Source organism: Hemiscyllium ocellatum (assembly GCF_020745735.1).
Source record: "Hemiscyllium ocellatum isolate sHemOce1 chromosome 27 unlocalized genomic scaffold, sHemOce1.pat.X.cur. SUPER_27_unloc_23, whole genome shotgun sequence".
Classification (NCBI taxonomy): Eukaryota; Metazoa; Chordata; class Chondrichthyes; order Orectolobiformes; family Hemiscylliidae; genus Hemiscyllium; species Hemiscyllium ocellatum.
In genome coordinates, this window is record NW_026867491.1 from 189,861 (window position 1) to 209,190 (window position 19,330).

The 19,330-nt window shown below is 47.3% G+C and overlaps 2 protein-coding genes across 2 annotated transcripts in view; one reads left to right on the forward strand and one right to left on the reverse strand.

Annotated features, from left to right (window-relative positions):
* Positions 1 to 19,330, reverse strand: part of LOC132807768 (zinc finger protein 239-like) — a 184,087-nt gene that overhangs the window by 132,874 nt on the left and 31,883 nt on the right. The window lies entirely within an intron of this gene.
* Positions 691 to 18,553, forward strand: LOC132807772 (zinc finger protein 135-like). The gene is made up of 3 exons (XM_060821778.1): positions 691 to 755; positions 3,879 to 4,899; positions 17,326 to 18,553. The coding sequence occupies exons 2-3, from the start codon at positions 4,287 to 4,289 to the stop codon at positions 18,105 to 18,107; spliced, it is 1,395 nt and encodes a 464-aa protein (XP_060677761.1). The 5' UTR covers positions 691 to 755; positions 3,879 to 4,286; the 3' UTR covers positions 18,108 to 18,553.

Genomic DNA, 19,330 nt, shown 5'->3' on the forward strand with positions numbered 1-19,330 from the left:
TACAAGATGCACTGCAAAAATTTACCAAAGCACCTTACAAATCGCCTTTCAAACTAAAATCCACTTCCATCAAGAAGGAACAGGGAAACAGATACATGGGAACACAACCTCTTGCAAGTACCCCTACAAGCCACTCACCATCTTGACTTGGAAATGTGTCACTGGTCCAAATCCTGGAATTCCTTCCCTCAAGACATTGTGGGTCACCGTACAGGATGTGGACTGCAACGGTTCAAGAAGGCAGCTCACCACCACATTCTCAAGGAGAACCAAATGCTGGCCAGCCAGTGACGCCCATGTACCAAAAGTAGATTTTAATAAATTATTGAAACAGTGTTGTAATCTGCAAACTAAAGAAAATCAACGTTAAGAAGGGTCAGATGGAGGGCATTGATTCGGTGCTTATTTGAGAACAGATAAAGAGCGATTATACTGACACCGAATTGGAACTAGAGTTTAGAGTTAAACACCTGTAGTGTTCCACTCAATGTATAAATCTAAAATCGATGAAACATTTGCCCCTGACGTGTACTTCATTAATACATGAATAGGACAATTAGGAAGGCATGTGGGATACTGGATTTCATGACATTAATGGCGCCTTCAATTCCCACGATCCCATGCGATGGAGACACCACTCTATGGGGCCCTGGCAGTGCGCATGCGTGCGGTGAGGCAAAGTTACTGAGTGCGGAAGAGAAATGGCGCCGGCGGCTGAAGGAACAAGAACAGAAACCGCTGGAAAAGCTGAGCAGGTCCGGCAGCTCGTGTTGAGAGAAATGTGAGGACGTGTTTCGGGTCTGGGGATCCTTCTTCAGAACAGGACCAGGTTTCAGAAACATCCCGGGGAGGTCGCCAGGTCCGAGCGCCAAGACCTGGCTCCTGCCCCCGGGGAGAGGAGACAGTGAGACAGGGTAGGATTGGGAACCGCGGGAGGAGGGAGACTGGGGAGTTTATAAACTCCTAGGGGGAGGCCGCAGGCCGCGAATAAAAACCTCCCCAGGCCCACTTCACCACCGAAGTTGCTCTCATGTTGCCCGGGCAACAGGGCGCCATCATTGTAAGGATAAGGCGCATGTTCACTTGGGGCGGGGAGCGCGGGCGGCCATCTTGGTGAGGGCACCATCAACCGTCACTTCCGGGAGAGAAATGACAGTTGGTGCCATTCAACTAGAATGTCCTCATTTCACTCTGAGAGACCTGGCCCTGAGCCTGGTCTGTGTGTCATTAACACAGGAAAAGGGAGTGGGAGGGAGAGAGAGAGAGATCTGGAATGACACGAAGGCGAACTGTGAATTTGAGGTGAATGAATCTGATCATTTGTGGCGCTGGAACAGAAACTGGGTACTTCCAAGATCGCAGTGACCAGGAGAGCATTGATGTGCTGATGTTATTTTCAGTTTGTAGACTGGGAAAAGAGAACACCAGGAGTGGAGGAAAGACATGATGAAGATGGATTTGAAATTCTATACAGGAGGAGGGATAACTTGAACCAGCATCCGCCCTTATCCCTCCAAACCCTTCCTGTTCATATACCCATCCAGATGCCTTTTAAATGTTGCAATTGCACCAGCCTCCTCCACTTCCTCCGACAGCTCATTCCATCACTTACCACTCTCTGTGTGAAAAAGTTGCCCCTTTGGTCTCCTTTAAATTTTTCCCCTCCCATCCTAAACCTGTGTTCTATAGTTATCGACTCTCCCACCCCAGGGAGGAGACTTTGTCTATTTATTCTATCCTCATCATTTTATAAACCCTTATAAGGTCACCTCTTAGCATCCAACTCTCCATGGAAAACCGCCAGCCTGTTTAACTTCTCCCTATAGCTCAAATCTCTCAACCCTGGCATCATCCTTGTAAATCTTTTCTGAACCATTTCAAGGTTCATACGTCCCTCTGATAGGAAGGAGACCAGAATTGCATGCGATATTCCAAAAGTGACCTAACCAGTGTCATGTACAGCCGCAACATGACCTCCCAACTCCTGTACTCAATACTCTGACCGGTACAGGAAAGCATACCAAACACCTTCTTCACTATCCTATCTAATTGCGACTCTGCTTTCAAGGAGCTACGAATCTGCACTCCAAGTTCACTTTGTTCAGCAACACTCCGTAGGACCTTACCATTAAATAGTTCTGCTAAGATTAGCTCAGGATTTGCCAATTGCATGACCTTGGACCATAGTTTGGGGTGTGGGTTACCAGCACCGGAATTTGTGAATGTTTAATCCCATCAATTTTCCCAACACCATTTCCCCACAACTACTCATTTCCTTCAGTCCTGCTCTCAATGGACCTTGTGTTTCCCAACATTTTGGGGATGTTACCTGTGTCCTCCTTTGTGAGGATAGAAGCAACATGTGTGGTTAATTGATCTGCCATCTCTTTGTTCACATGAGACTTTTGCCTGTTCTAGTTGTTATTGTTTTCTCTAATCTTTTTTTGTCTTCACATACCCATTTTTGCCTTTTGATCAATCTTTTTGTTGAAACCTGAATTGCTGCCAGTCTTCAGATCTGCCACTTTATTTTTAGTCAATTTGCACGCCACTCCTTTGGATCTAGTCCTATCCATCATGTCCCTTGTTAGCCATGTCTGTGCCACCTTCTGTGTTTTATTTTTTCAGACAGGAATGGACAACTGTTGCAGTTCTTCCAAGTGCTCTTTAAATGTTTATCATTTCTTTCAATAATGTTCCCTCATTTGTTGTGGCCTGTTTGTGCCTCTGCCGTTGTAATTTCCTTGCTTTAGATTTAAGCCCCCAGTCACAGAATCACCTCTGTTCCTCTCTATTTTAATGGAAAGTTCTCTCACTCAGTTCTACACTCTTCTGCAGGAGACCTCTTACAGCTACATGGCCATTTATTCCCTTCTCATGAAGAAATTAATATTTTGGAATTAAATTGCCATTGTTCAGCAGAACCATGGCCACTTTTGGAATGTTGTGTGCAGTTCTGGTCTCACTCCTATCAGAACGATGTTGTGAAACTTGAAAGGGTTCAGAAAGGATTTACTAGGATGTTGCCAGGGTTGGAGATTTGATTGATAGGGAGAGGCCAAGCAGACTGAGGCTGTTTCCCCTTGTGCACTGGAGGCTGAAGTTGATAAAATCATGAGGGGCATGGATAGGGTAAAGAATCAAGGTCTTTTCCTTGAGATGGGATACTTCAGAATGTAAGGGTAATAGGTTCAGGGTGGGGTGGGGAAGGAAAGTGAAAAAGTTGCCCCTCACGTCCCTTTTAAATTCAAAGGGCTGTATGTGTAAGGAACAAGCTGCTAGAGGAAGTGGTGGAGGCTGGTACAATCACAACATTTAAAAGGCCATCTGGCTGGATATATGAATAAGAAGGGGGTTAAAGGAATATAGGCCAAGTGCTGGCAAATAGGCCTAGATTGATTCTGGATATGTGGTCGGCATGTTCACTTTCTCTCTGGTGTCGGGGTCAATACCTTAATGTCTCGTTTTCTCCCCCTTCCTGGGGACGTTAACCATTTCGTGTCTCATTGTTCATCAAGAAGCTGTGTTGCAGGTTCACCCTGACTTGACAGGTTTTGCTTCCCAAAATCAGACCTGCTCACTCTCAGCAATATTCCAGTGTTGGGAAAGAAACTAACTTTCAGATGGAGCTATCCAAAATTCAGAGAGATGTCAGTCTTGATATTTTTGCTTTTCTGCTCCTGTAAGATCCTGAATCAGCACCTTCAGGGGAATTAGAGTGGATTGAGAACAGAGGGAGAGCGAGAGAGAGAGTAGGATGATGCTTTCAATTTTGTGGAATAACAAAAGAAAAGAACGTTCTGCAGAAAGTAGAGTTGCTTGTTCTGTATTTCTACCCTGGACTGACAGTGATGACTTTTGAAATCTTTTTTTTACAGAGTATTTGAAGATCTGAAGACAGAAGTTTCAAAGTCAACAGATGAAGGGCTTATGCTTGAAACATCGACTTTCCTGCTCTTCGGATGCTGCCTGACCTGCTGTGCTTTTCCAGCACCGCACCTTTCGACACTGAGTGTCCAATGTCTGCAGTCCTCACTTTGATGTCAATGTCTGACAGTCACTCAATCCATTGGAAACACAACAATTTTCGACTGTGATTCTGTGAGAAGGAGCAAAGCTTTTTGGTTCTTGTTTCTATATGTTTTCAGAATCAGTGGGACTGGATGAGAGACCGTACTGTTGCAGTGCACTGAGTGTGGAGGCAGAAATAGTCATACGACTTGGAAAGAGGAATTTACGGCAGGGAGGGGCTCTACACATGTTTGTGTGCAGCTGAAGTTTTGGCCATGGAGAAACCTGAGGGACCCTGCCCCGTAGAGAAACCATGTAAGTGTGGTGACTGTGGGAAAAGTTTCCATTTCCCGTCTGCCCTGGAGACTCATCGGCGCACTCACACCGGGGAGAGGCCGTTCCCCTGCACAGAGTGTGGTAAGACCTTCAGCAATTCCTCTGACCTACTGAAGCACCAACGGGTCCACACGGGGGAGAGACCCTTCAGCTGTCCCAAATGTGGGAAGGGCTTTACCCAGGCCTCCAGTCCGCTGGCCCACCGGCAGGTCCACACCGGGGAGAGGCCGTTTCTTTGCACCAAGTGTGGGAAGGCCTTCAGCAATTCCTCCGCCCTGCTGAGGCATCAGCGGGTCCACACGGGGGAGAGGCCCTTCAGCTGCCCCGAGTGCGGGAAGGGCTTTACCCACACCTCCACCTTGCTGACCCACCGGCGGGTCCACACCGGGGAGAGGCCCTTCACCTGCCCCAAGTGCGGGAAAGCCTTCAGCAATTCATCCGACAGACTGAAGCACCAGCGGGCCCACACTGGGGAGAGGCCCTTCAGCTGCCCTGAGTGTGGGAAGGGCTTTACACATTCCTCCACCCTGCTGGCCCACCAGCGGGTCCACAGTGGGAAGTGGCCATTCACCTGCTCTTTGTGTGGGAAGGGATTCACCCGCTCTTCCCACCTGCAGAGGCACCAGCGAGTTCACATGCCATGGCAGGGGGATTGAAGGAGCAATGGCAGAGTCCCATTATCGACTGGACCCCTGGGTTTGAATCCCGTCGTGGCAGATGGCGGAATTGGAATTCGGTCAGAAGTCCGGAGTTCCGAATCTAACGATGAAACCATTTTTTGGGGGCAGGGGCTTGAGATCCCCCATCTGATTCACTCATGTCCTTTTTAGGAAAGGAAACTGCCGTTGTGGGAAAAGATTCCCTCAGTTGTCCCAGCTGCATCCTTTACCCGGGTGGCCTACATGTGACTCCAGACCCACAGCAGTGTGGTTAACTCCCCCACCTGCAGAAATGAACAGGGAGAAACTTGCTTGGATACAGGGTCTGGGTTGAAATTGCTGAGTGAGGCAATACTTCCCACGTGTTAAGGCTGTACCAAGGATCCAATTACAAAGGGATTACTCGGTGCTGACCAATAGTAAAGAAAGTTGGGGATGGGGGGGACTGTGTACGCTTTGAACTTGAACTGTTTTTTAAAAAAATAAGCTACTTTTTCTATGTCTTTTTGCTGGGGGGGATCTGAAGCTGTAATAAAGTTGGGTCTCAATAAAGGTCTATGGGGTGAATTTGCATTTGCAGGTACATTCAATTTTGATCAAAAAGCACACAACCTGCAGGCAGTTGATATATGTAATATTTGTAAATTCCTACTTTAAAAATAGAACCAGTCTGATTCAAGATTGGGATACAGATCGACTCAAACCTCACACATTTTGTTGTTGTCTGACCTGAGATGAAACCTATTTATATAAAACCTTAAGTCATCTCGAGAATCTGACTTCAAAGACTTTCTGGGATTTACACATTAACGAACTAAAACTTGCAACCTATTCTAAAAGACAAAAGACTTAACAACAATCTAGGTTTGTTCAATATATCTGATCAGTTGCACTATACTGTGATCTTTTGCTATAAATTCTGTCTTATGATCCTGCTCCACGGCTTCCTGGTGAAGGAGCAGCGCTCCGAAAGCTAGTGCTTCCAAATAAACCACTATAACCTGATGTGTGATTTTTTTAACTTGATCCAACCCAGTCCATCTCTGGCCCCTCCACATCATTTCTAGTGAAGGCAGCCCACTTACTGCTGGGCTCAGAATGTCATTGAAAGCTTTGAGCTCCAAGAGGTTTTTGTTTTAAAGCTGCTCATTTCATTTCAACCTCCTGCACTAAGTTCCCAATGTAGTGGAGCAGTGAATAAGTTGCTGGTATCGTTAGAAATTGTAAATTTTTCATGAGTGCAGGTACTGCGTCATTTCATCAGCATTGTAAAGGTTACTGGCAGCACTGGGAGGTGTGGGCTGCCTTCACTAGAAATCCTTGCTGGTGCCTCTCTGTCTGACCTGCTGTTTGTGTATTGTTGGGTTGTGGAACTGCCCTTGGGGCTTTGAGATACCTGTGGTGCTCTGTCATTGTTAGTGAGGTTGAAGTGTATTCCTTTGTCCGTGTGTGCTGTCGGGTTTGGTTTGCGAGCCGACATGGGCATTCTGGGTGTTTTAGGTACAGTTTGGCCAATTTTGCTTTTGTGGGTTGGCAGAGTGGCAGATCTTTTTCCACAATCTCTCCCCCCCCCTCACCCCCCCATTTCTTTTTGTTTTGCTTAGGGGAGGGACGAGAAGGGGCAATGTAGCTGGACTCAGGGGGATTGTCGGGTGGGGGTCGCGGTATCAGACAGATAGCTCTCAGTGTCTGAGTCTGGTCCAGGAGAGGTTATTTTAGGGGCAGGGATGTTCTCCCAGTGGATCTGTGCAAGCTGAGTGGTGAGGGTAACAGAATTGTACATAGGCATGAACAGCACAGTCGGATAGCCATGGCTAGCACTCTAAGCCCGGTAATGATAGCGATGAGGACTATCAGTCCCTGCAGTCAGGCTCTGCGCATGCCCTCTTTCACAGCGAGTGGGCAGTCCAGGGCCATCCTGTTCTGCAGAGCCACTGTACAGATGGCAACAGCCTCCACATTCAGCTGGGCGAGTGTGTCTGCTGTGGAGTTTGTCACCTCCTGTACTATGACAGCAAGTTTGTGGGCTTCTACCTGTAACTGTAAGGTTGCAGAGTGGGGTGACATCAGGTAGAGAGCTGCTTCGATGGCAGCGAGGGCTTGTCTGCTGGGTGGCATGGGCTTTGGGAAGGGAGGGGACTGGGAGTGATAAATGAATGGTACCGCATACCCAACATTGTAGCTCCCAGTCCAGGGCAACAGCAGCCAGGGGTAGGCTTTGTGGCCACAGATAAAATAGGTGCCATTGTCAGTTGGAGATGGAGTGTCTGGGTCCCTGTCCAGCTGGTGAGGAAGGTGGTATTCTGGGTGATCCTTTTGAGGATCTGTCGGTTTAAAATGCTGCCTTCTGCAGCGGATCAGCATGCTGTGGGAGTTAGGAGCAGGGGGTCAGTGCACCGGCTCCAGCCAGCCTCTCATCCGGGTGGCTGTGTGTGTTTCAAACAGATGGATCCCGCGGGTGGTCCGTGTGGGCTGGTGTCAGCAATGGTCAGGGCTGGGGGCTCATGGGAGGGGTTGTAGGCCGGATAAAACCACCCTTTAAATTTGTCCAGGTGGTAACCCGCAGACCTCCAGCGGGCTGGGCTGTTGTCCCCATATTTGGTCATTGCTGGTGGTATTTTGAGTGTGGTAACTTCAGGGAACCTGTCTGGTTCCAGGCACCATTCCGCCATGTCAGAGATATTGAAGGGGATTGAGGCGAAGGAAATGCCCCCCCGTGAGAGTGGACAGGGATCTAGTGCAGACCCAGCAGCGGGTCTGATTAAATCTCTGGGCATACCCATGGGCCATTTTGAGGAAGGTGTTGACCTGCAAATCACAGTGGGTTATGAAATGTGCTGCCCCTGGGCCCTGTTTACCAGCAAGCCACAGTGTGATGGTCAGACAGATCAGATGGTGATGGCTGCCGCGAGCAGCTGGATCCATCCTGGGTGGTCGGAGTGGTGCCTTCCTCTGTGTGGTCCCTGTTCAGAGGTTGTGGAGCCCTCTTGCAGCGGGTGGCATGTGTCCATTCGGGCCATCCTTCCAGTTTCACAGCAGTCCAGGTTGTCATCAGGATCAGGTACAGGCCTTTCCACCGAGGGGAGAGAGAATCTTTTTGTGGTGATTTTATCATGACATAGTCCCCGGGTCAGAACAGATGAATGGGCACTGATTGGGGTGTGGACAACGCAGCCCTGACCTGGTTGTGTGTAGCACTAATGCTCCTGCTAAGGGCCTGGACATACTCTAGTGGGGCCTCTTGTGTCAGAAGCGGGGCTGTGTCTGTGGTGAGTGTCAGGGCTCTGGTGACAGTGAGCATAGGCTGCCCCATAAGTCCTTGAAAAGGGGTGAGCACAGCTGTTCAGTTTGGCTGTGCATGTGTAGCACAGAGGGCAAGTGGCAAGGCGTCTGACCAGGTCAGTCCTGTTTTCTGGGTGGTTTTAGTCAGTGTGGTCTTCAGGATGCCACTCATCCGCTCGACCATGCCTGACGACTGGTGTTGGTAGGGGATGGGGTGTTGCTGTGGTATCCCTAGTGCCTCGCTAATGGTGGTCACAAGCCAAGCTGTGAGTGAGTCCCCCTCTCCGTCTCTATGCTACTGGGAACTCCAAATCTGGGGATGACATCCTTTAGGAAGCATTTTACTACCATACGTGCATCATCCTTTCTTGTGGGAAATGCTTCCACCCATTTGGAGAACAAGTCTATGATGACCAGGATGTACTTGTAACCCTGTTTTTGGGACATGTTGTGAAGTCAATCTGTAAGTGGCTGAAGGTCCCTCAGGAATTGGCAGGTACTTGGCAACTGGCTTCCCTGCATTGTTCTGCCAGCAGATGAGGCACTGTGATATCAGGGCTTGGGCAGCAGCAGTGAATCCTGTTGCATACCAGGACTGTGTTACAGTGTGTATCATGCCCCTCTTGCCCGTGTGGCCAATGCTGTGGGCTGCTAGGGCCAGTGTGTGTAGGTGGGCACTTGGGCAAATGATGCGGCCATCAGGGTGCATTAGCAGGTTGAGGGAAGGAGATTGTGTGGCCCCAATGCAGACCCAACTGTCCTTTTTCTGCTTTGGAGCAGTTTCTTGGGTAGCTTGCACAGCCTCCATGGGGTCAGGGAATACTGGGGCCTTCACTATTCCGGGGGCCTGCAGGCTGTAGATGGTGGGGTGCAGTGTGACTTCCGGGCTGCTGTGTCAGCTGAGGCATTCCCGAGGGTGACCGGGTCAGTGGCAGAGGTATGGGCACGGCATTTGATCATTGCTAGGGCTGAGGGTAACGGGGAAGCTTCCAGGAGATTAGAAATCAGCGCAGCGTGTTGTAGTGGCCTCCCTGCTGACGTGATGAAGACTCTCTGTTTCCAGAATGTGCCAAAATCATGGATGACTCCGAAGGCATATCTGGAGTCAGGATAAATGTTTGCTGTGTGTCCTTTAGCAATGACACAAGCCGTAGTGAGTGCAGTTTGTGCAGATGTGCCATTTGGCAGTGCAGCTAACTCTAGGACTGAGAAAGGAGTGCAGATGGCATACCCTGCCAGTGTGCAGTGGTCTGAGGGCCTGAAGGATGAGCCATACGTATAGAGTATGAGGTCAGAGTTGTCTAGAGGTGTTTCAGAGAGGTCAGGGCATGGGACAACGACCTGCTGGACAATGTCTAAACAGTCGTGGTCATCTGTAATGGTGGTCAGAGTGAGTGGGAGCAGGGTGGCGGGGTTCGGGGCAGGGGCACGTTGTAGGGACAGGTTGGCTTTAGGTAGTAAAGCAACCTTAGCCAATTGTCTGGGTGGCAGTGAAATGTTGCTGCTAGAAATGGAGTAATCTAGATACAATGATGCTAATCAGAAACAGTTATCAGAGGAATGTCCTAATTCTCTACACAAAGCAACATTCTGACAGTATCGATGGATCAGGAGCTTCCATTCCTCTTCGCAGGGAGGTGCTAATGTCTCCTCTGAAGTGGTGAGTTGCTTCCATTGTCCTGTCCTGGGAGTAGTGCTTTTGCTGGTGCCTCTCTGTCTCACCTGTCCTTTGTGTGGCTTTGGTGTTGCTGGGTTGTGAAGCTGCCCTCGGGGCTTTGGGATAGCTGTGGTGCTCTGTCATTGTTAGTGGGTGCTTGAAGTGTACAGGTATTCCCTTGTCTGCGAGTGCTGTCTAGTTTCGCTTGTCAGCCTGCTTGGTCCGTGCTGATGCATTCTGGGTGTTTCGGTACAGTTTGGCCAATTTTGCTTTTGTGGGCCTATTGTGGGGTGCCAGGGTAGCAGATCTTTTCCCACATACAATTACCAAGAATACTTGGATTCCTGAGAAGGATTCACGTGAATCCTAGAGAGATGTTGCATCCTTTGCACTATTCCCAGAAAGTGAATGAACTATCAAGACTCTTGTAAAGATTCATGGGAACTCTTGCAGGGATGTAAAGAAAACTAGATTTACAATTTAAGGCTATACATCCCATTCTGCTAAGTTACTCCAGTTAATTGGTAACTTTTATTTGTTTAAAAATGTGAACTTAATGAGAAGTTTTTCCAGTTAATCACTGGGTATTCAAATTTCTCTTCAGAATTAAAGATCATAACAAAACAGGGTGTCATTGTGGGATGTTGAATCTGTAGTATGTGTTTGGTAAAATTTGGATGAACAATATTTCAAAGTGAATCTTATCATGTTAGGTACTAAGACTTTCTGGAGAGGAAAGATTTGCCCTTGTGTGTTTTGCAACACTTAATCAAGGTCAGTTCAATAGAATAAGCAGACAGGTTGATGCTCAAGTTGAGGGCTGTGGCAAAACATCAGAAATAATGCAGGCAGTAGCACGGCAATTAGAGTTAGAAAGTTAGCTAAAAAAGTATAAAAACAGGTTGGAATTTTTTTTCAGCTTTTCTTTAAAGAAGTTATCAAAATAAGTGTTGGTGGTACAGAAAATGGGGATTCAGTAACGGAGGATAAAGAGATGGCAGGTGAATTGAAAAGAATTTGAATCTGACTTCACTAGAGAGGATACAAGTAACACCCTAGAACTAGCTGTAAATCAGGAATTGAAAGGGAGGGAGGAACTGAAGAAAATTACAATCACCAAGGAACTAGTACTGAGTAAACTGTTGGAACTAAGAGCTGATAAGTCCCGGGTATTTGAAGGAATTCATCCTAGACTCTTAAATAGAAATTAGCAAGTGAAATAAGACCATAAGACATAGGAGTGGAAGGAAGGCCATTCGGCCCATCGAGTCCACTCGACCATTCAATCATGGCTGATGGGCATTTCAACTCCACTTACCCGCATTCTCCCCGTAATAGTTAATGTATTGATTTTAATTTTCCAAACCTCATTAGTTTCAGGGATGGTTTCTTTAAATTGGAAAAATCCTTTCTTCAAAAAAGCAGACCGAGAACAGGAAACTGCAGAGCATTTAACTCAACATATGTGATGGGGAAAATGTTCAAAGCTATTATCAAAGATATTATGACAGGGCATTTGTATAAGTTCAAGGTATTCAGGCAGCGTGAATGTGTTTTTGTCAATGAGAAATAATGTTGTAATGATTTTTTGAAGAACGGCCTCTCCGCACTGCGACTGAGCTGATGAATCTCCAGTGCCCACGGGGAATGGAATCCCTTCCCTCAGTCCCCACATTTCCACAACTTCTCCACCGTTCTGGTGACTTTTTGGCTCTGTGTTTCCGATGAACAATTGAAAGTGTGATCACACTCAGGAAACGTGTACAGTTACTCCCTCCTGCGAATAGTGTAATGTTTCTTCAGTCTGTATAACAGGTTAAAGCGCTGCCCACAGTCCACTCACGCGGAGACTCTCTCAACAAGGGGAAAAGACATACAAAGGTTGAGCAGCGAGACAAAATGCAAAAGCAATAAAATGTCGAACACGGGGAAAAAATATTGTGGCTCTACCCCTTTTTTTTCCTGTTGGCATTTGGGCACTTAAAATCTGTCAGTAACACCAGCATCCCGATAGAGCATACAGCGCATGTTTGCCGGTGTCAGCAACGCCATGCGCATGCTCACCGGGTGTCAGCAAAACACTGGGCATGCTCGTCGCAGTCCGCACAAAAAGGCGCGCGATCTTCTTTTGATTGACCAATAGGGAGTACTGGAGGACCGGAAGGAGTCTAGTCTTCCTGCCAATCAGAGCCACCCCATTGTCTGAATGCGGAAGTTGGACCATGAGCTCCTGTTTCTCCGAGTGAAGATTGAGCTTCACCCCAGACTGCAATCTCCTTCCTCTGTCCAACATCTGTGAGTACGGCACTCTCTTTTCTCACCACCTTTTCCAATTTTTTTTTTTCATTCTGGGGTTCAGTTGTTGACTTGCAGCAACTGAAAGGTGGGGACAGACTCTGGAAACGTTGCTCCACGTCTGTGTCGCAATTGGCAAAATAGACAGGCAGGAGGCTGGAAGAACAGAACAAACCAGGTAACATCAGGAGGTGGAGAAGTCGACGTTTCAGGTGTAACCCTTCTTCAGGATTGGGGATGGGTGCAGATAAAGGGTGTCCTGGGGGCAGGGTGGTGAAGTGGGGATAGGTGAAAGGTCTGACCTGGTTGGTGAATGGGAGGAATAAGAGTAAAAAATGAGGTCTGCAGATGCTGGAGATCACAGCTGCAAATGTGTTGCTGGTCAAAGCACAGCAGGCCAGGCAGCATCTCAGGAATAGAGAATTCGACGTTTCGAGCATAAGCCCTTCATCAGGATGAAGGGCTTATGCTCGAAACGTCGAATTCTCTATTCCCGAGATGCTGCCTGGCCTGCTGTGCTTTGACCAGCAACACATTTGCAGCGAATGGGAGGAATAAATCTGGTTTGTGACAGGGAGGAGCGGAAATGAGGGGGAGGGGTTGAGAAGGGAGTCAAGGGGTGGGGCGGGGATGGGAAGTGAGGTTTGAGACTGGAGAGCTCAATGTTGAGTTCTTTGGGCTATATGCTACCCAGGCGGAATTTGAGGTGTTGTTCCTCCAATTTGCTGTTTGGTTCATTGTGGCAATGGAGAAGGCCTAAGATAGTCTTTTCAGAAAGGGAGTGGGAAGGGGAATTAAAATGGGTAGTGACTGTGGACCCGCCTGCGACGCTCAGCAACCGTTCCCAAGTTTATGCTCAGTCTCCCCAATGTAGAGAAGATCACAATTGGAAAATATGTGAGAAAGAGTACAACAATGTGAAGTTGTGAAAAAGAGCAGAAAGGAAGTGTATTATTTAAATGGTGATAAACTGAGACGTGGAGAAAGTGAGATCTGCAGATGCTGATGATTAGAGTCAGTAAGTGTGGCGCTGGAAAAGCACAGCAGGCCAGACAGCATCCGAGAGGCAGGATAGTCGATGTTTCGGGCCCAAGGGAATAGGGAATGATATGTGGATGTAGAAAGGGGGCTCAGTGTCTTTCTACACCAGTCACTGCCAGTTGTCAGACAGGTGCAGCAAGCAATCAGCAAGGCAAGTGGTATATTAACAAGAGGGATTGTGTTCAGAAGTGGGGATGTCTTCCTGTAGTTAGGGGTCATTGAATATATTCAAGGCTGAGTTCATCTGAGTTTTGAGCAACAAAGAAGTGGATGTTTATGGGGGAAAGCAAGAAAATGTTTTTAAGACAAGTACAGAACAGTTAGAGGCATACAGCAAAGAAACAGACCACTCAGTCCAACTAGTCCATGCTGAATATATTCACAAACTAATCTAGTCCCACCTGCCAGTGTTTGGCCCATATCCCTCCGAACCTTTCCTATTCATGTATTTAACCGAATATCTTTTGAAAGTAACATCACTTCCTCTGGATATTCATTCCACACATGAACCACTATATTTGAAAAAAAGCTGTCTCAAGTCTTTTCAAAACCTTTCTCCTCTCTCCTTTCCAAATTTGCTGCCTAATCCTGAAACCCCCACCTGAGGGAAATGACACCTGCCATTCACCGCATGTATACTTCTCATGATTTTATAAACCTCTATAAGGTCACTTCTCAACCTCCTGTGCTCCAGTGAAGAAAGTCCCAGCTTATCACCGAGATGTAGGAAGATTCATATCCAGTTATGGTCTGTTCAATGCTGGTTCAGGCTCGAAAGACCAAATGGCCGACTCCTGCTCCCAATTCTCACACTCTGTGTTCGAAGTTTAAAAATCAAAATCACAGGGTTATGGTCCAACAGGTTTATTTGGAAGCACTAGCTTTCAAACTGCTGCTCCTTCATCAGGTGGTTGTGAAGAATAAGATTGTAAGACACTGAATTTAGCAAAAGTTTACAGTGGGATGTAACTGAAATTATATATTGAAAAAGAGCTGGGTTATTTGTTAAGTCTCTCCTCTTTTAGAATAACCATGTTGGTTTCAGTTCTTTCATATGTAAATAGCAAAACTTTTTTTAAAAGTTCCATTCCCAATTGCTGTCATGTTGTCCCAGATAACGTATTGAAGGTGTGAGTTTCCCTGTGTGAGGCTGTCTGTACCACAATGGTTAGACTGATTCTAATCTTAAAAAATGGATTAATAGAATCTTACTTGGATTCATGCAGTTGTGTCCAGGACAGCAAGAGACCATCAGATATAGGAACAGCAATTAGGCCATTCAGCCCATTGGGTTTGCTCATACCATTCAATCGTGGCTGTTAAGTTTCTTATCTGCATTCTCCTGCTTTTTCTCTGTAACCCTGGATCCCCTTGATACTCAAGGACCTATCTATCTCAGTCTTAAATATTCTCAGTGACCTGGCCTTCACAGCCTTCAGTGGCAGTTAATTCCATAGATTCATTACTCTCTGGCTGAAGACGTTTGTCCTTATCTCCAATATAAAGGGTCTTCCCTTTACTCTAAGACTGTGTCTCGAGTCCAGTCTCTCTTCCCAATGGAAAGATCTTCCCAACATCCACTCTGTCCAGGCCATTCAGTATTCTGTATGTTTCAATTAGATCTCCCCTGAGTGTGGGCCTGTTAAACAGCATGAACCAGACCCTTCAGGATGAGATACAGCAGGGATTAGGTTCTACAAAGTGAGAAAGGAGGGAGAGTGTGTGGGATGGAGATTTTAACTTCTAGAGAATAAGAGAGGAAGCAGAATTCACTGTAAATTAGAATTGATCGGATGGACCAATGGGCCAAGGAGTGGCAGGTGGAGTTTAATTTAGAGAAATGTGAGGTTTTGCATTTTGGTCAAGCAATCCAGACAGGACTGGTACAGTGAAGGGGAGTGTTGCAGAACAAAGAGACCTTGGAGTGCAGGTTCATAGTTCCTTGAAAATGGACTCTCAGGTAGACAGGATAGTGAAGAATGTGTTTGGTATGCTTTCCTTTATTAGTCAGAGCATTGTGTATAGGCATTGGGAGGTCATGTTGTGGCTGTATATTGGTAAGGCGACTTTTGGAATAGTGCGTCCATTTCTGGTCTCCCTGCTTTTGGAAAGAACGTGTGAAACTTTGAGAGGGGTCGGAAAAGATTTGCGAGAATGTTGCTAGACTTGGAGGGTTTGAACTACATGGAAAGGCTGAGTAGGTCCAGGATATTTTCCCTGGAGCATCTGAGGCTGAGGGGCAGCCTTATAGAGGTTTATAACGGGCATGGATAGGGTGAATATCCAAGGTCTTTTTCCCCAAGGTAGGAGAGTCCAAAACTAGAGGGCATATGTTTGAGGTGAAAGGGGAATGATTTAAAAGGGCCCTGACGGGCAACTTTTTCACGCAGAGGGTTGTGCATGTTTGGAACGAGCTGCCAGAGGAAGTGGTGAGGCTGGTACAATTATATTTAAAATGCATCTGGCTGGGTACATGAATAGGAATGGTTTAGAACCATAAGAGCCATATGTTGGCAAATGGGACTAGATTAACTTCAGATAGCTGTTTGGCACAGACGGGTTTGACCAAAGGGTCTGTTTCCATGCTCTGACCTCATACCTTTAATGCATTGTCTGAGCTGAGATGCCACCTTTTGTTATAAAGCCTTATGTTATCTTGAGAAGGTGCCTTACAGGAAGTTCTGGGATTTACATATTAATGATACCTGCAATCCATTCTAAAAGATGAAAGACTTAACAATCCAGATTTGTTCAATATAACATTTCAGTGGCAGGGCGCAAATGTCTTTCCATAAATTCTGTGCCTTATGGTCTTATTCTCCACAACCACCTGATGAAAGAGCAGTGCTCCAAACGATGGTCCTTCCAAATAAACCTGTTGGACTATAACCCAGGTTTGTGTGATTTTTAACTTTGCCCAGGTTAGGGTGGATTGACCATGTTAAATTATGCATAATGCCCAGGGTTGTGCAGGTGAGGGGGGATTGGCCGTATTAAAATACCCATCGTGCCCAAGGAGGTGCAGGTTTGTGTGGGATAGCCATGCTAACTTACACATAGTGTCCAGGGATGTGCAAGGTAGGGGGAATTGGCCAAGGGATATGCGCCAAGTGCTGGCAAATGGGACTAAATTGATTTACAATATCTGGTCAGCATAGACTAATTGGACCAAAGATTCTGTTACTCTGCGGCATATCTTAATGACTCTGGCTTTCTACTAACGTTTGTCACATCTCTTCTGTTCAGTTTCTCTCTGGTGCCTGTGTTAATGCCTTGATGTGTCTGGTTATTCCTCGATAACCAATCCCGATTTATCCTGAATTGACACATTTTGTTTTGCTTCCCAAAATCAGACCTGCTCACTCTCAGCAGTATCCCAGTGTTGTGAAAGATGTTAACTTTCAGGTGGAGTTATCCAAGGTCTAAGTCTTGACGTGTTTGCTGTTCTGATCCTGAATCAGCACCTTCAGGAGAATTGGTTAGAGCAGAGAGAGAGAGAGCGAGAGAGAGAACAAGAAAGAAAAGGATGTTCCTTTCAATTTTGTGGAATAACAAAAGAAAACAATGTTCCACAGAAAGTAGAATAGCTTGTTCTGAATTTCACTCAGTGCAGGGTAGATGACTTTTGTAATCTCTTTTTCCAGAGTATTTGAAGATCTGAAGACAGAAGTTTCAAAATGAACAGATGAAGGCCTTATGCCTGAAATGTTGACTCTCCTGCTCCTCGGATGCTGCCCGACCTGCTGTGCTTTTCCAGCACCACACTTTTCAACACTGACTCTCCCCTGTCTGCGGTCTTCACTTTCACATCAATATCTGACAGTCACTCAATCGATTGGGACAGCCACGATTTTTGATTACAATTCTGTGAGAAGGAGCAAACCTTTTTGGTTCCTATTTCAGGACATTTTCATTGTCAGTGGGACTGGATGAGAGACCCTACTGTTGCTGCGCACTGAGTGTGGAGTCTGATACAGTTATACGGCCTGGAAAGAGGAATTCCCAGCAGTGAGGGGCAGTACATGCGTTTGTTTGTGGCTGAAGCTTCGGACATGGAGAAACCGTGGAAGTGTGGTAACTGTGAGAAAGGCTTCCGTACTCCGTCTGACCTGGAGATTCATCGGCGCACCCACACCGGGGAGAGGCCGTTCTCCTGTCCCAAGTGCAGGAAGGGCTTTACCCAGGTCTCTGCCCTGCTTAGGCACCAGCGGATCCACACGGGGGAGAGGCCTTTCAGCTGCCCTGAGTGTGGGAAGGCCTTCAGCGATTCATCCTCCCTACTGACCCACCGGCGAGTCCATACGGGAGAGAGGCCCTTCAGCTGTCACGAGTGCAGGAAGGCCTTCAGCAATTCCTCATCCCTGCTGAGGCACCAGCGGGTCCACACGGGAGAGACCCCCTTCAGCTGCCCTGAGTGTGGGAAGGCCTTCAGCCGTTCCTCCACTTTGCTGACCCACCAGCAGGTCCACACAGGGGAGAGGCCCTTCAGCTGTCCTGATTGCGGGAAGGCCTTCAGCTATTCCTACTCCCTGCTGAGGCACCAGCGGGTCCACACGGGGGAGAAGCCCTTCAGCTGCCCCGAGTGCGGGAAGGCCTTCAGCTATTCTTCCTCCCTGCTGACCCACCGGCGAGTCCATACAGGGGAGAGGCCCTTCTGCTGTCCCGAGTGCGGAAAGGCCTTCAGCGATTCCTCCTCCCTGCTGACCCATGGGCGAGTCCACACTGGGGAGAAGCCCTTCAGCTGCCCTGAGTGTGGGAAGGCCTTCACCCGCTCCTCCCACCTCCGGAGCCACCAGCGACTTCACGTGCCATCGCAGGGAGACTGACGGCGAGTGCCATTATCGACTGGACTGTCAACTCAGTTCTGGGATCTGTTGGGTTTGAATCCCACCGCGGCAGAATTGGAATACGGTCAGAACCTAACGATGAAACCATTTTCTGTGGGGGAGGGGTTGTTTTTTTTAAGGGAAAGAAACTGCCGTTGTGGGAAAGGATTCGCTCAGTCGTCCCAGCTGCATCCTTTACCCGGTCTGGCCTACACGTGACTCCCGACCCACAGCAGTCTGTTTCACTCCACACTGCCCCCGTTCCCGGCCCCACGGGTTAAGGCTGTACCAAGGATCCAATTACCAAGGGACAACTCTGTGCTGTCCGATAGTAGAGAAAGTGGGGTGGGGGAGGGGGAGTGTGTGCGCTTTGACCTTGAGATGTTTAAAAAGCTGCTACTTTCTCTCCCCCTTTTTGCTGGGGGGGATCTGAAGCTGTAACAAAGTTGGGTCACAATAAAGATTACCTGAACTTACTGCCGGGCTCAGACTCTCATTGAAAGCTTTGAGCTCCAGATGGTCTTTGTTTTAAAGCTGCTCATTTCTTCCAGCCTCCTGCACTAAGTTTCTAATGTCGTGTATCAGATGGAGCAGTGAATGAGGAGCTGGTATCGTTAGAAATTGTAAATTTTTAAGGAGTACAGGTGCTGCATCGTTTCATCAACATTGTAAAGGTTACTGGCAGCAGTGGGAGATATGGGCTGTGTTCGCTCGAAACTCTTCTCTTTAAAATTTGAGAGTAGCTAAAATGTTATTTCGGAAACATCACTGAAGTCTAAACTCATTTCAATTTTTTAAAAGAGCTGCTGAAATCTTTCTGAAACTTGCACTGAAATATGTGCAGTTAGGCCACAGCTCAGGACAGGCTGGAAGGGGTGAATGACCTATTCCTCATTTTGTGAAATTGGTTTCAACTATGTAGACATAGTCATCGAGTTGTAGAGCCGGAAACAAACCCCCCAGTCCATATCTTAAATGAATCTAGTGACCCATTTGCCAGCATTTGGCCTATGTTCATCTGTCCCCTTCCTATTCATATCCCATCCAGATGCCTTTTAAATGTTGTAATTGTACCAGCCTCCACCACTTCTGCTGGCAGGTCATTCCATAAACGCACCACCCTCTGCATGATAATGTTGCCCCTCAGGTCCCTTTCCCCACTCACCTTCAACCTATGCCTCCTCAGTGCTGGACTCCTCTACCTGGGGAATGACCTTGGATAT

What these genes read in the sequence shown, in the direction of transcription:
- LOC132807772 (XM_060821778.1), top strand. Translation starts at nt 4,287, where the DNA reads ATGGAGAAACCTGAGGGACCCTGCCCCGTAGAGAAACCATGTAAGTGT. An exon ending in GGCCCACCAGCGGGTCCACA is followed by an intron (nt 4,900 to 17,325) that starts GTGGGAAGTGGC and finishes TTGTGGCTGAAG; the next exon opens with CTTCGGACATGGAGAAACCG.